At 45.9% G+C, this 15586-nt stretch overlaps 1 protein-coding gene across 1 annotated transcript in view; it reads left to right on the top strand.

The window, feature by feature from the left end:
* Window positions 1–15586, top strand: part of LOC141051095 (oocyte zinc finger protein XlCOF7.1-like) — a 55608-nt gene that overhangs the window by 26761 nt on the left and 13261 nt on the right. Inside the window, exons 2-6 of the mRNA XM_073547964.1 lie at window positions 9752–9879; window positions 10009–10188; window positions 10264–10387; window positions 10471–10571; window positions 12130–12223. Coding sequence (XP_073404065.1) covers window positions 9823–9879; window positions 10009–10188; window positions 10264–10387; window positions 10471–10571; window positions 12130–12223 — 556 coding nt within the window. The 5' untranslated portion in view covers window positions 9752–9822. The remainder of the gene's footprint in view (window positions 1–9751; window positions 9880–10008; window positions 10189–10263; window positions 10388–10470; window positions 10572–12129; window positions 12224–15586) is intronic.

The following is a 15586-nucleotide window of genomic DNA, read 5'->3' as shown; positions in this document are numbered from 1 at the left end:
TAATTTGTGATCACTATTACCCAAGTGACCCCCAACCCTTACATTTGATATGCGGTCTGGCCTGTTGGTTAATATTAGGTCTAGCAGTGCCCCCCCCTCTTGTTGGGTCCTGAACCAGTTGTGAAAGGTAATTGTCTCTCATAGTAGTCAGAAACCTATTACCTTTGCTGGAACTGCAGGTTTCTGTTCCCCAATGTATTTCAGGGTAGTTGAAGTCCCCCATAATAATGACTTCTCCTTGAGTCGCTGCTTCATCTATTTGCTTTATGAGGATATTCTCTGTTGCTTCCATTATTTTTGGAGACTTATAACAAACCCCTATCAGTAATTTATTATTTTTCCCCCCTCCCCTTATCTCCACCCACAGGGACTCTACATTTTCATTAGATTCATATATATTATCACGCAGGATGGGTTTTAAGGATGATTTTACATATAAACACACGCCTCACCCTCGTTTATTTGCACGCTCATTTCTGAACAGACTATAGCCCTGTAAATTAACCACCCAGTCATGGCTCTCATCCAGCCATGTCTCAGATATCCCCACCATGTCATAATTATGTTCCAACAACATTAACTCCAATTTCTCCATTTTGTTGGCGAGGCTTCTGGCATTAGTATACATGCACTTTATGTATCTCTCTGTACCTCTATTGTTTCTTAAATTATTAACTGTTCTAACCCCACCCCCCATGCCACCCCCACCCCCAATTTCTTTATTTGTGCCCAGGTCTCTATCTGCACTGTCTTCCCCTCCTATAAAAGGAATACCCCCCCCCCGTCCCTAGTTTAAACACTCCTCCAACCTTCTAGCCATTTTCTCCCCCAGCACAGCTGCACCCTCCCCATTGAGGTGCAGCCCGTCCCTAGCGTAGAACCTGTAGCCAACTGAGAAGTCGGCCCAGTTCTGCAGGATCCCAAACCCCTCCTTCCTACACCAATTCCTGAGCCACTTATTAACCTCCCTAATCTCCCATTGCCTCTCTGGCGTGGCACGTGGTACAGGAAGTATTTCCGAAAATACCACCTTGGAGGTCCTTGCTTTAAGCTTGCAGCCTAATTCCCTGAAATCATCTTTAAGGACCTTCCACCTACCTCTAACTTTGTCATTTGTGCCAATGTGCACCATGACCGCTGGGTCCTCACCAGCCCCTCCCAGTAATCTGTCAATCCGATCAGCGATGTGTCGGACTCGAGCGCCAGGTAGGCAGCACACCGTTCGACGATCCCTGTCTTTGTGACAGATTGCCCTATCTGTTCCCCTAATAATTGAGTCTCCCACTACCAGAACCTGTCTGGCCTGCTCTGCTCTCCTATTTCCCCCCTTACTGGAGCAGACACTCCTCCGGCTTTCAGAGGACATGCCTTGCTGCAGCAGTGCTACTCCTGCACTAACACTCCCCTCATCTGCCAACTAAGGCCTCTTTCACACATCAGGTTTTCGCCGTCAGGCGCGATCCGGCGCTTTTGACAGAAACCGGATCCGGCGAAATGCAATGCCGGATCCGGTTTCCCCCCCATTGACTTGCATTTGCGCCGGATCGCGCCGGATGGCCATGCGTTTCATCCGGTTTTCGCCGGATCCGGCAATGTGTCGCGATCCGGCGTCTGGAAAAAACGGCTACTGTAACGTTTTTTGTCTCCGGCGAAAAAGCCGGACACGCCGGATCCGGCGCGTCCGGCTTTTTCACACAATGAAAGCCCATGAGCGCCGCAATGCGCCGGATCCGGCGAAAGCCGGATCCGGCGGCCGGATCCAGTTTTTTGGTCTGAGCATGCTCAGTAGCTCTGCCCACAGGAGATATATAAAAGCAAGACAATGGGACCCTCAGCCACACCCAACATGCCACCCAAGCCAAGAACCAGGAGCAGGAGAAGGCAGCAGACATCTGCAGCAGCAGCACCATCAGCACCACCCCAAATGGAGCAGCAAATGGAACATGCTGAGGAGGGGAGTCCAGCAGCAGATGAGAGACGGCAATTATCAAATCCCCCATTCCTCCAAACTAGGGCCATGGAATATCAAGATATTCATTGGCCCTTTGTTTCTCTTTATTCAACAGCCGCCAAAGAGATGCAGCAGCAGCAGCAGCAGAAATGGCATCACTGGCAGCAGCAACAGCAGCAGCAATACCCACAGCCATGGAGTCTGGCCATCAACAGGACAGCACATCTTCTTCTGGGAGCCCTCCCTCGCATCGTCAGCGTTTGACGGTAAGTTTTTATTTCCAAAATCCATCATCTCTGTAATATATGTCTATTCATTGCCTTTTATTTCAAAACAGGAATCACAAGATGAAGAGGAGCTCCCAGAAGAAGAAGGAAGGGGTGGACAGACACCTGGAGTGGGCTCACAATTGGTAAGTTTTTTGCATCAAACGCAGAAACACAACATCACACTACACACAACACATAGAAAACAATGTTCTGCAGACCACACACAGCAAACAAATGCCTACATCCAAAGACATAACATTTTTTGTTTTCTTCTCTAGTCTTCCCAATCTGGTGCTCGGCCAAGAGGTCCTCGCAGTGCCTCCCAGGGTCGTCGGCGACAGCAACGCGGCGGTCACCAGCGTGTAAGTATAAATATTTTTGCTTTGTTTTTTTTCACTTTTTATTTCATTTCTTTTGTGGAGGCTAATTATGTTATTTTTGTCTTTTTCTTTAACAGCCTTCACAGCGTGCTCCCGACTCTGACGGTGAGGATGGAGGGATTGATGTGGACCGCCTCATCGATCTCGTCAGAGAAAGGGAGCCGCTCTGGAATATGGCTGACCGCCGCCACGCTGACCTGATCGTTACCCGACGACTCTGGGAGGAAATCTGTTCGCTCCTTGTGGGCCGCTGGGAGGACCTCGATGTTCGGGCCCAGATTAAAGAGCGTAAGTATATACAGTACCGGTTGCTTGATGTAAACCAGTGTTTCCCGAACTCCAGTCCTCGTGGTCCCCACGGATCATGTGTTCAGGATTTCTATTTACTATGGAAATCCTGAAAACATGACCCCTGGGGACCATGAGGACTGGAGTTTGTGAAACACTGATGTTGTATACTAACCACTCCTTTCTCGTTTCAGGGAACAGAATTGTGAATCGGTGGCGGTCTGTGAGGGATCGTTTCAAGAAGGAGTTCAATAAAGAGATGCGGGCCCCGAGTGGATCTGGAGGACGCAGGAGCAAGTACAAGTACGCACAAGCCCTGTCGTTCCTCCGGGAAACAATGCTCACCAGAAGGTAAATATTACACACCACATGTGAAAAAAATGTTAGATGTAACTTTTTTTTTTTTAGCCAGGGCCATACCATGTCAGTATTTTAATTGTTTTTTTTTCTCTTTATTCCACAGCACGGTGAGCAGCACTCGGGAGCCTGCACGATTGGACCCTTCTGAGGCGATCCCTGAGGAGACCGGCACCGAGGGACACTTCGACCGCCCCGGTACATCTGCACCTTCCCAGCCTTCCCACACATTCGACCCATCTGTCCCATCCACCAGCACAGGAGCATCGTGGCCGCCTACATTACATGAAGCTGCTGGTGAGGAGATCGCTTTCCCTTTACCCCACCCTTCTGCCCCTGCCACCTCTAGTACACCTGCGGGTACTGGGCGGCAGCGGCAGAGGGGTCAGGAAAAGAGTTATGCGCAAGAGTTCTTGCATCTGAATGCATCTTTCCAGAACTGTCTAAAAGTCTTGTCAGAGCAAATCTCCGCAGGCTTTCAGCAGATCAACTCCAGCATTCTGGAGGTGAAGACACTTCTGCAAACCATGCATTCAGAAGCAAGATCTTCGCCAAACCACACCTTTTTCAGGTCTGTTGTGGAGCGCATGGCAACACTATCTCCTGCCCAGCAGATGCATGTAATGCATTCGTGCCACGGTGCTCTACAGCAGGTTACCTCCCAACCTCCACCTCCCACCACTGTAGTTCCTCCACCTGCACCCCCTCCAGCCACTTTCCATCCTCCCCCTCCTATTACATCTGCACCCCCTCCAGCCACTTTCCATCCTCCCCCTCCTATTACATCTGCACCCCCTCCAGCCACTTTCCATCCTCCCCCTCCTATTACATACCAGCAACCTCACCAGTACCAGCAACCTCCCCAGTACCAGACATCTCCCCACTTCCAGCAACCTGCCCCGTACCAAACTCCTTCCCCGTACCAAACTCCTTCCCCGTACCAAACTCCTTCCCCGTACAACTTTCCATCAACATCATCTGCTCCTACAGTCCCTGCCCAACCCTCCACTCCACCGCCCACCACCTCTTCTGCCTCCCACATGTCCACCCATTCTGTAGCTTTTTCCACACCTTCACCTCTAACTGTTCCTTCCCCACCACGATCCCAGTCCTCTCTCCACACACCCAGTGTCGAAGTGTCCCGCAGCCCCTCCAGCAGTATTTCCACCCCACAGTACACAGATTTGTAATGTGTGTTTTTTGTAATAAAAATGCCCATTGGGTTTAAAACCTTTATTAAAAAAGTTTTTTGCACTTTAAAAACATTTTACAAAAAAAAAAAAAATTTTAAATAAAAGTTAAATTATCGTTTCACAATGGTTGTCTGTCATTTCTTTCTGCGGCGAACTATGTTTAAAAAAAAGGTTAAATACAGGGTATTTCTAAGGTAAAAAGGTATTCAAAACCAGGTATATAACTGTGGGTAAATTTTAGCTTTTTGCCACAGTTGTGTTCCTGGTTGTGTTTGAAGCAAAGTATTTCACCTAAAAAGTTGTGTTTATTGTTGGTGATTTCCTAACAATGTACACAACTTTTGTTAAAAGGTGAAATACTTTGCATAAAACACAACCAGGTACACACCTGTGGCCTAAAGGTAAAAATAGTAAGACCATGACAAGATAGCCAACTTTGGTTGGCAAAGGTATATACTGTTGATCCAGAAGGTACACAAGTTTAGGGCAAAAATCTCTCACACTCTGTCATCCCAGTGTACTCTGCCTTGAGGTGACATAAAGTATAGTGGAAAATTGTCCCTGAAACCGTCACAGAACTTCTAGTGGTAATATTTCCAATGACAACATCCATCTTCGCCAGTAACTTGCTCTTCTCTACAACCTGCACTTTCTTCTCTACAACCTGTCAAAGAAGGGCTGTAGGAACATGCTATATATAGTTTTGCAGTAGCCAATCCCGTTCGGAAGGCCACAAGGGTCAATTTTAAAAACCGGATCCGGCGTAATCCGTCGAAAAACGGATAGAAAAACGGATGAACCGGATGAGACGGATCCGGTTTTGTCTGTCAAGAACAAGACAGATCCGGCAGAAAACCGGATCCGGCACATCAGGTTTTACAAAACATTTGCCGGATCCGGCGTTCCGGCACGACGCCGGATCGCGCCTGACGCCGAAAACCTGATGTGTGAAAGTAGCCTTAGCAAACTTATTGGGGTGTGCCAGATCAGGACTAGCCTCCCTGGTACTCTTCCCTCTATCCCGCCTTCTAACTGTCACCCAGCTAGCTGCTTCACTGTCCTGCAGCTCCAACCTAGCATCCCCCCCCTCATCTATCCCATTGAGCGTCTGCTCAGTGAGCAGAAGACTCCTTTCCATATTGTCTATGGATGTCAGTGTTGCCAGCTGCACATTTAGATCCAGTATCTGTGCTTCCAAATGCACAATGTGCTCACATCTTGCACAGCAGTATGCACCCTCGACTGGCTGTTCAAGGATTTCATACATGCGGCAAGACGTACACTGGATGGCATTGGCAATAGTGGAGCACATCCTAATGGGGATTGCACCAGACAATAAGATAAGCAAAATAAATAAAAAGTATTAATAAAATATAACAGCAATTCAGTAATACCTCCCTTGGAAACTCCCTCAATCCAAAGTCACTGAATCTCAAGTCACACACTTACCACAGTTCGCACTTACACTCAGGTCACACTCAGCTCGTTCACACTCACTCAGGCAGAAGATTTAAATGATTTTTTTTCCCTTTTACCAGCACACCACCTTGCTGCTCAATGCACTTCCAAAAGGAGTTGAGCCCCAACCAGCTGCCCCTTATAAACCCTTAATTATGAACTCCCATCCTTAATTAACCCCTTGTGAATATAGTTACACCTCAAGATTTAAATGCAATATAGTTAACCCTTAAAAACACAGATAGTAAAATAAGAGATTAACCCTGCAGAGAGAAAAAAATAGGTTAAACAAGCCCCCCAAAAATTGAACAGGTAGAAAGCACTCAGCAACTTACAATTCAGCAACTCACACAGGTATTTGTTATAGGTTTTCCCAACACCTCTTCACTGAATCTCAAGTCACACACTTACCATAGTTCGAACTTACGCTCAGGTCACACTCAGCTCGTTCACACTCACTCAGGCAGAAGATTTAAAAGACTTTTTTTTTCCCTTTTACCAGCACACCACCTTGCTGCTCAATGCACTTCCAAAAGGGTGAGTATATTGGAGATATAAGGCACAAACGTGACACCCCGATAGCCAGACACATCAATTAAATACATCGGGGTAATATTTGGGAGATTGGGTTCAGTTTTATGGAGGTGGTCAAACAGAACCCCAGGGGGGGTAATTTTTATAAATTGCTTCTCCAAAAAGAATGTGCCTGGATCCATCGGTTCAATTCAATGACACCAGTTGGTCTCAATGAAAACTTGTCATATGCATGCTTTCTATAGCTTTGGTCAGCCTATATTATATATTTAGGGAATCTGATGTCTCTTGCCATGTACAGTTTTAATCCCCATGAGAAACATTGGGGTCACAAATCATTGTGAGTATCTACAATTTTATATACAATTCTTTCTATCTGTTTTTATTATTGTCTTTGTTCCTTCATTAAGAGTATAAATCTCAGATATTTGTAGTTGATATGGGGTAGGATTTATTTATCTATTTATCTATGACTCCCCCTTTGCCATCAATAATGACGTAGGCGTGCATTCCATTGTGGAATGCACTATGCTCACATATGACCCACTTCCGTCCCTGATGCTGCGTGCCTTCCAGACATGCGCACTTTGTTATTTCCCGGAACCAGGAACTAAGGTTGCATTCCAGGTGGAACGCACGCGATGATACCAATGGTTATCGTTAGCGCTGTGCCGTCATTCTGTGATAGACCCTCGGATGCGGGCTGCAGCATCCAGGGGTCCGTCACTGCTAGCGCAGATGAAGATCGCGTTATGGAAGTAGCGATAATGCAGTCCATCATCACAGTTCATTTGCGCAATGCATCCCTGGTAACGGAGTTGCCGCCAGCGCCAATGAGGACCGGGAGCCGACAGAGGGTAAGTATATCCTGATTTTTTAATTTTTTTTTAAGTATTTTTAACAATCTATCTTTTACTATTGATGCTGCATAGGCAGCATCAATAGTAAGAAGTTGGTCACACTTGTCAAGCACTATGCTTGACAAGTGTGACCAACCTGTCAATCACTTTTCCAAGCGATGCTTCAAATCGCTTGGAAAACGCTTGTGTTTTGCGGGAAAAAGCATGCGAATTCCGCATGCGTTTTACCCACGGCAGGGAGTTGTGCAAATTCTGCGGACATTTCTGCAACGTGGGCACATAGCCTTAGAGTCTGCCACAACAAAAGGAACAAAGCCCAAGGCACCACCCAGATGTCTTGGCTCTGTTAGTGGATTCTCTTGCTCCATAGTTGATTTTCCTCTCTGATAAACCACAAGTTTTTCCGTGTCTGTGCACCTGCCGATTCTTCCCTTGTCTTTGCTTTCCTTTCCTTTGTTTGATGCTTTTCAGGTGTCTCTCACTTCCTCGTTTGGTTCTGTCCTATCACATCTTATGAGTGGTGTGAGGATATGGCCGCTTACTAAAGGCTATAGGACAAATGGATGTAAAGCGGAGTCCACAGCTCTACGAGATAGAGACTTTTTCCAGCATGGAGCACTGGTTGCGTCAATATTGTTGTGTTTTATTAGATATTTTCTTCATATGTTTTATTAGTGATTTGCATGCTCCTCAGTTCATCCTCAGGAATCAGGCAGTGGTTGGAGGGACTTCGAAGGGAAAGGATCCAAGCAGTTTTGGAGATTGACTGTTGGCTGGAGGGGTATCCATGAGCTACGGGCATGATATCCATCATCTGGAGGAACAGGTTGTGACTGCACACTATACTGGCTGGGAGACAGTGGTTATCGCCTGGTATGGGGCCTGTGAAACTATCGATCTCAGATTTTGAACTTGTGGACTGAGGACATTGTATGTTGGCCATCTACATGGATTTGTTGTACAACCATGAATGTATGGAATAAAAATAGTTGCATCGTTAACCTGCCTAGGTGATTTTTATAACTCACAACCTCAGATCTTCACATGTGGTTATATTCCTCTTGCATCTGCTTTCTTTGCTGATTATACTTCAAGGTTGACTGATGTTTGGAATTCCAACTCCTTAGCTAGAGATTATATTGCCTTAGTAATCTCCGTTGCTTTCCTGCAGTCTATTTGTGAGTTATCCTACCCAGCAACATTTCCTTTCTTTTACTTTTGGAGTCTGGGAGGTCTTCACTTAGTCCATTTATTTTTTGGTTGTTTGTATTTTCCCATCCATCCTGTGTGAACATCTTTAGACTCATACCTTGGTGTATCCCTACATGCTCTCCATTCCCTTTTGTAAGATTTGTGTGCGGCCTCTCCTTTGGTAATTCAGTAGATACGAGAAACTCCATGACGGCCTTTTAGGGCGTCAGGTCCTAGGAGGTGTTTTTAATTGTGCGGCTAGGGACTTTTCTAGTCTGTACAAGGACCATTTGGGTGTAGGTGCGGCATCTCTGCTTATTACTTTTTTCCTACCTCTGTTATTCCGTTTGACTGTGCAAACAAGTTCATGACACCGGGAATCTGACGCCAAGGAAGATGCAACACTGGTCCTTTTCAGTAGCTACTCTAATCCAGCAGGGTATCCAAAGTGGATTACAATAGTACTTGGTAGATGATCGCCAGTCTCTAAATGTTCAAGTAGTGGCACCAGGATCAGATCTCAGACGCAGATCGGAGCCCTTCCAAGACACAGTACCAACAATCAGAGCCAAAACATGCATCTTCTCTTTTCTACCATCTTTGTGGGATCAGCCCCATGCAGAGAGGAACAAAGACACATATCCCACTCATGATGATTATTATTATTTATTTATATAGCGCCATTAATTCCATAGTGCTGTACATGATACAGGACAGGGAATGCTAGTGGGGGGTTTAATTACATTATGGTTCATGAAGGCTGACTGGAGTGACACATTGTTACAGGATTCAAATGATAAATGCATTTGGATTTGGTTTTATACATTTTGTTTTACTATATAATCACCCTCACTACAGCTTATGGGAACTTTCTCTTCCCCAAAAGCTGATATCACTTCATTGGTACATGCATGTAGTTCTATAAAATGCTTTGAAGAATGGTGACTCGGACAGAGGTTTTTGTAGTAGCCTTATACGTCCTTCATATATTTTGTCACATCACATTACATTACTGGTGAAAAATGCAATAGCACAGATATTGTCTGTTGGTTGTCAGCTCTTACATAGGTGACGGTGAGGTGCAATGCTGGTTGATTTTGTTGATTTGCCACATATGTTGGCAAGACCTCCTATGGCTAGTGATTATCTGTAGCATTCATGTGAATTTGTGACATGGTCTGCTCTTAAATTTTGAGAAGCTGTTTTATATCTCCTCTTCCACTGATCTCCAGAACTTTTATTTATTATATCTTAACATTTTCTCATCCAGGTTTCTAAAATATTGGATCCTCTCAGTGGACATCTTCTATATAAGATAATTTGGATAAGAACAGAGACAAGATGGCGGAGAGGATATTACAGCTCACCCAAGAGATCCTCTTCCAGCTTACTGGAGAGGTGAGAGATTCTGATGACGTCACATTACATCATTCTTATCTGTGGGAATAACAGACGGACAGAACTGGAGAGGTGAGGACTCTGGAAATGTCTGTAGTGAGATTTATTATTGTGTCTCTCCATAACCAGGATTACACAGTAGTGAAGAAGACCTCTAGTGAGCGCTGTCAGGACCCTGTGTCTGAGGGATGGAGAAGACCCATGAGCCCAATTACAAGGCCTCCACCTCACCCCTTAGTACATGAAGACATCAATGACCAGAAGATCCTAGAACTCGCCTACAAGATGATTGAGCTGCTGACTGGAGAGGTGACACTGCTAGGAATGCTGGGACATTACACATGAAGGGAATTGGGGTGATGACAGTATCATTGTTTCTGTCAGGTTCATATAAGGTGTCAGGATGTTGCCGTCTATTTCTCCATGGAGGAGTGGGAGTATTTAGAAGGACACAAAAATCTGTACAAGGACGTCATGATGGAGGTTCCCCGGCCCCTCACATCACCAGGTAATAGACAGGACTAAATACACACGGCCTATAATTATCTGTATGTAAAGAATCATTTCAGTCCCTGTATGTGTTTCCTCCAGTTCTATCCAGTAAGAGGACAACACCAGAGAGATGTCCCCGTCCTCTTCTTCTTCCAAAGGACTGGAAACAAGAATATCCCAATGTTCCTCAGGATCATCAGGTAGATGGAGAGAAGATGTCATTAGATCTCCCCTATCATGTGTAGACTGTTGTGAAGATCTTGTGCTCTGTCCAGTATTACCATATTTTTCGGACTATAAGACACACTTTTTTTCCTCCAAAAATGTGGAGGAAAATTGGGGGTGCATCTTATAGTCTGGATGTGCCTGCTCTGGCTGAGGTGGGGGAGTGGCAGTGGGTCAAAGGAGGCAAGAGCCGGTGGCTGCGACTAACTCCTGTGTCCGCTGCTAAAGAGAAATGAATATTCATTTCTCTTTAATAGTGGACACATTGTTAGCTTCAGCAACCAGCTTCCTGCAGCTGCTGTGTTCCCTCTACTTAAGGCAATGAATGTTCACTGCTCTCCACTCTCACAGGTGTGGAATGCAGTGAATACTCATTCCCTTCATTAGCAGCACACGTGAAAGCCTGACAGCTGCAGGAAGCCTTGCTAACACTGTGCTCGCTATTAAAGAGTAATGAATACTCACTGCTCTCCACACACATAGTACTGGCTTGGGGAGCAGTGAGTACTCCGGCAGCTGTCCTCGGCTTGTAATTAGCGCATGACGTCCTTGCCATGCGTTGCTTACAAGCAGAAATCAGCTGCTGGCATCGGAACAATGCTCTGCAAGGAAGCGCAGGAAGGTAAGTATAATGGTTTGTGTTTTTTTAATGTTTTTCTGATAAGGGCCATGCATACCAGGATGGGGATGGTGGCCAATGATACCAGGATAAGGATAGGGTCCCTGCATACCATGATGGGGCTAATCATACTAGGCGATAAGTGTGGGGCCGTGCATGCCAGGATAGGCATGAAGGTGGCCATGCTTACCAGGATAGGGATGAGGGGGCCATGCATACCAGGATGGAGATGAGGGGGCTGTGCATACCAGGATGGAGATGGGAGCCCTGTCTGCCTGGATAAGGATGAGTGCGACCATGCCTACCAGGATAGGGATGAGGGGGCCATACCTACCAGGATGGAGATGTGGGGATCGGCATACCAGGATGGAGATGAGGAGGCCGTGTGTACCAGGATGGGGATGAGGGGGAAGTGCATACCAGGATGGGGATGAGGGGCCCGTGCATACCAGGATGGGGATGAGGGGGCCGTGCATGCCAGGATGGGGATGAGGGGGCCGTGCATACCAGGTTGGGGATGAGGGGGCCGTGCACACCAGGATGGGGATGAGGGGGCCGTGCATACCAGTATGGGGATCATGGCGATGAGGGGGCTATGCACACCAGAATAGGGATGAGGGGGCCATGCATACCAGGATAGGGATGAGGGGGCCATGTATTCCAGAATGGGGATGAGGGGACCATATATACCAAGATAGGGAATATTAAGTACAGAATTGACCACATCATTTTTTTGCTTCAGTTCTTTCTTTTTTTTCTAATTTCCTTCTCTAAAACCTAGGTGCATCTTATGGTCCAGTGCATCTTACTGTATAGTCCAAAAATATGTTATATGTTTCATACTTGTGTAGTGAGAACGGTGACAATGGCAGGATTAGAGCTGATCATTCATGTGACTTTTACATTTGTTTCAGGATGAAGATCTGACCCATATTAATCCTACAGAGACATTTGTGAGGTGTGATGAGTGGTGTAAAGAGGAGAGTCCTACATATGACTTTCACCCAGGTGAGAAGTAACCACTAAATGCAGAGAAGTCGCAGATTCTCCTTAGTCATTGACTGGTATTACTTTTTGATAATTGTTGCAAGCTCTTTGGTCTTTTAGGTTTGTCAGTGTCATGATCCAGTCCTGGTTTTGAGTCCTGTCTGCCCTTTTCCCGGGCAGTGTGAATACATCATAACACACACTGCGGGGTAGGATTTGGGGCCTCCACAACACGCAGGTGTGATCGCATGATGTCAGTTCACGGGCACCGCGCACTGTGCATGCTCGAGAACTGTTTTCACAGACCAGGGGCTGGCATAGGAGACAGAAGGAGGAGGAGCACAGATGGCAGAGCAGGGGCATGATGGACGTCTATGGGAGGCGGGGCCCAGACGACAGCACCGAGGCATGATTGACGTCTATGGGAGGCGGGGCCCAGACGCTGCAGAGACATGATTGACGGCGGGGAGTCGGCTGCTTTAGGGGGACTCACCATTCCTATGGGACGCATTACAGGTATGAGGACCTATTTATAAAAGTTACTATTTCGGCGTTACTGGGGGTCAGAAAAAGAAGAGCCACCTTCACAGAATGCAGCCTTAATGCTGCTGAAGGTGGCTCTTTACTTAAAAACGCCCTGGGGGGTGACAGGTTCCCTTTAACTTTGCCTGGCCTTATTTTGGGTTCAGGTTTGCTATTTCTTCCTGCTGCGTCTTGCAGGCCATGTCAGTTATATTTTCTGCCTACAGTGTGAGTATCTGACTCTGGTAGTACCCTGATTTGTCCTCCTGCTGTTCCTGACTTTGCCCGTTTCTGTTTGTCCCCCACTCCCTGTCCCGACTCAGTGTTTCCATTTCATGTTTAGGACTCCCTGGTATCTGACTCAGCTTGGACCCTGACCTGCTGTTTGTCTCTTTTCTTTGGCATATCTGCTCCTGACTGGTACTGACTCTTTTGGCTTGCTTCTGACTCTGTGCTTGTTTATTCCTTTGATACTACGCTACAGACTATTATCAACTCGGCTTGTTTTTCTATTCTGCTGCCACCTGGTGGCAGCCTCGCTACTGCACTGCAGGTCTGCTTTTGCTGTGTGCAATGCCATCCTCCCTCCACTCTATTGCCATCTAGTGGAGCTTGCATCTACCTGCATAGCATCTGCGTGACATTATAACTGACCATACATTTTTTTTTCTTTCCTCTCTCTCTATGGATCCGGATCTGCTTTGTACTCTTGTGGATCAGATGTCTGATTTGACTCAAATGATGCAGGATTCGTCTGTTGAACATAGAGCCCTGACCACTTCTCATAATCAGCTTCAAAAGGAGCTCTCTGAGACTGTTAGTTATGTTCAGGGTTCTGTTTCCCAAGCTGCCTGTAGCTACTCTGACCCCATAGATGTCTTGTTCCACGCTCCTGAACCTACCGTCAGGCTCCCAGATACTTTTTCCGGAGAGAAGGAGAAGTTACGTACATTCAGGGAGAGTTGTAAGTTGCTTTTCTCCCTGAGACCCCGATCCTCTGTGGACGATAGTCAATGGATGGGGAATATTATTTAGTTACTCCGGGAGGGTCCCCAGACTTGGGCTTTTTCGTTACCCGCTACTGCCCCTGAACGTGTGTCTGTGGATAGGTTCTTTGAGGCCTTAGGACTGATTTTTGACGAAACAGACCAGGTGAGGGTGGCAGAGGACACCATCATGGGTCTCTTCCGATGTAAACTCACCGCCGAATGGTATTGCTCTGAGTTCAGGCGGAGGCCACCGAAGTTATATGGAACAACTCTACACTTTGTTGTCAGTTCAGGAGAGGACTGTCGGATCATCTTAAGGGTGCTCTGGCTCTCCATCCGCCACCCAGGTCCTTGGAGGAAGCTATGACTCAGGCCATCCGTATAGATCGGAGGTTGCGGGAGAGATGTGTAATTCAACAAGAGACTCCTTAACGTCCGGCGAATTCCAATGTGGCACCCTATACCTATGGAGGTGGGGGCCACCAACCTAAAGGAGAAGAAGAGGAGGGGAAGATGAGGGGGGAGATTGTGTTTTTACTGTGGAGATCCCGGACATTGGAAATAGGACTGACCCTCTCGCCCACCAACTGACAAGCTGCCAAGTCTGGGTGATCATCGAGGTCACCCAGACTCTCAGGTACCTTTTTCCTCATGTCAAAAAATGTTGCTGGAGGTGGAACTTTGTTATGGGGATAGTTTCACACCCACTTCAGCTTTCATGGACTGTGGGTCATCCATGAACTTTATTAATTCACACTTGGTGGTGTCTAAGTGTCAGATAGGGACAGTTTGGCTTGAAACAACAATTCATTTCATTGTTATTGATAAGACTCCGCTGGTTAAGAACATAGTTAAATTTGTCTCAGAGGAGTTCCTCCTCAAGGTGGGTTCCTTGCATCAAGAACACATCTCATGTTATGTTCTGGACTAAATTCCAGCGGGACTGCTGTTGGGATTCCCCTGGTTATGGTTACATAATTGTGTTATTGACTGGGAATCTTGGGATATTGTAAAATGGGGGCCTAATTGTTCTAAAGGTTGTCTTTCTACTGTAACGGTGTTGTCCGTTAATCTGAAGGGTATTCCGGAGTACTAAAGGATTTTAAGGACGTGTTTTTCGAAAAAGAGGCTGAGGTTTTACCACCACATCGCTCCTATGGTTGCGCTATCAATCTCGTTCCTGGTGGTAAATTGAACAAGGCCTTGGGACGCAGAATTTACAAAAACCAGCGTTTCATGAATTTCTTTTGGGGGAGTGCGTTTACGCCGTTCCGGGTGCGGTAAAATTTATAAGGCGGTTTTATTCTTCGGGTCAGTACGGTTACAGCGATACCTCATTTAGGTCGTTTTTCTATGTTTTGGCGCTTTTATGCAATGAAAACAATTTTATATAAAAAAATAATTATTTTTGCATCGCTTTATTCTGCGAGCTATAACTTTTTTATTTTTTCGCTGATGATGCTGTATGGTGGCTCGTTTTTTGCAGGACAAGATGACGTTTTCAGCGGTACCATGGATATTTATATGCATCTTTTTGATCGCGCGTTATTGCACTTTTTGTTCGGCGGTATGATAATAAATCATTATTTTTTGCTTCGTTTTTTATTTTTATTTTTTAAGGAGTTCGCTTAAGGGGTTAATTATTGGGACAGTTTTATAGGGCGGGTCGTTACGGACGCGGCGATACCAAATATGTGTACTTTTATTGTTTGTTTTTTTTTCATTTCCAAAAAATGAATTTATTGGGGAATATTTTTTTTTTTTTTTTTAATTTATTTAGCGATTTTTTTAAAATTATTTTTACACTTTTTTTTTTATTTTTTTTTTACTTTATTACAATGTCCCAGGGGGGACATAACTGTCCTGTGACAGA

Source organism: Dendrobates tinctorius, unplaced genomic scaffold (assembly GCF_039654945.1).
Source record: "Dendrobates tinctorius isolate UK_male_01 unplaced genomic scaffold, ASM3965494v1 ptg000155l, whole genome shotgun sequence".
Taxonomy (NCBI): domain Eukaryota; kingdom Metazoa; phylum Chordata; class Amphibia; order Anura; family Dendrobatidae; genus Dendrobates; species Dendrobates tinctorius.
This window is presented reverse-complemented; position numbering and strand designations above follow the sequence as displayed.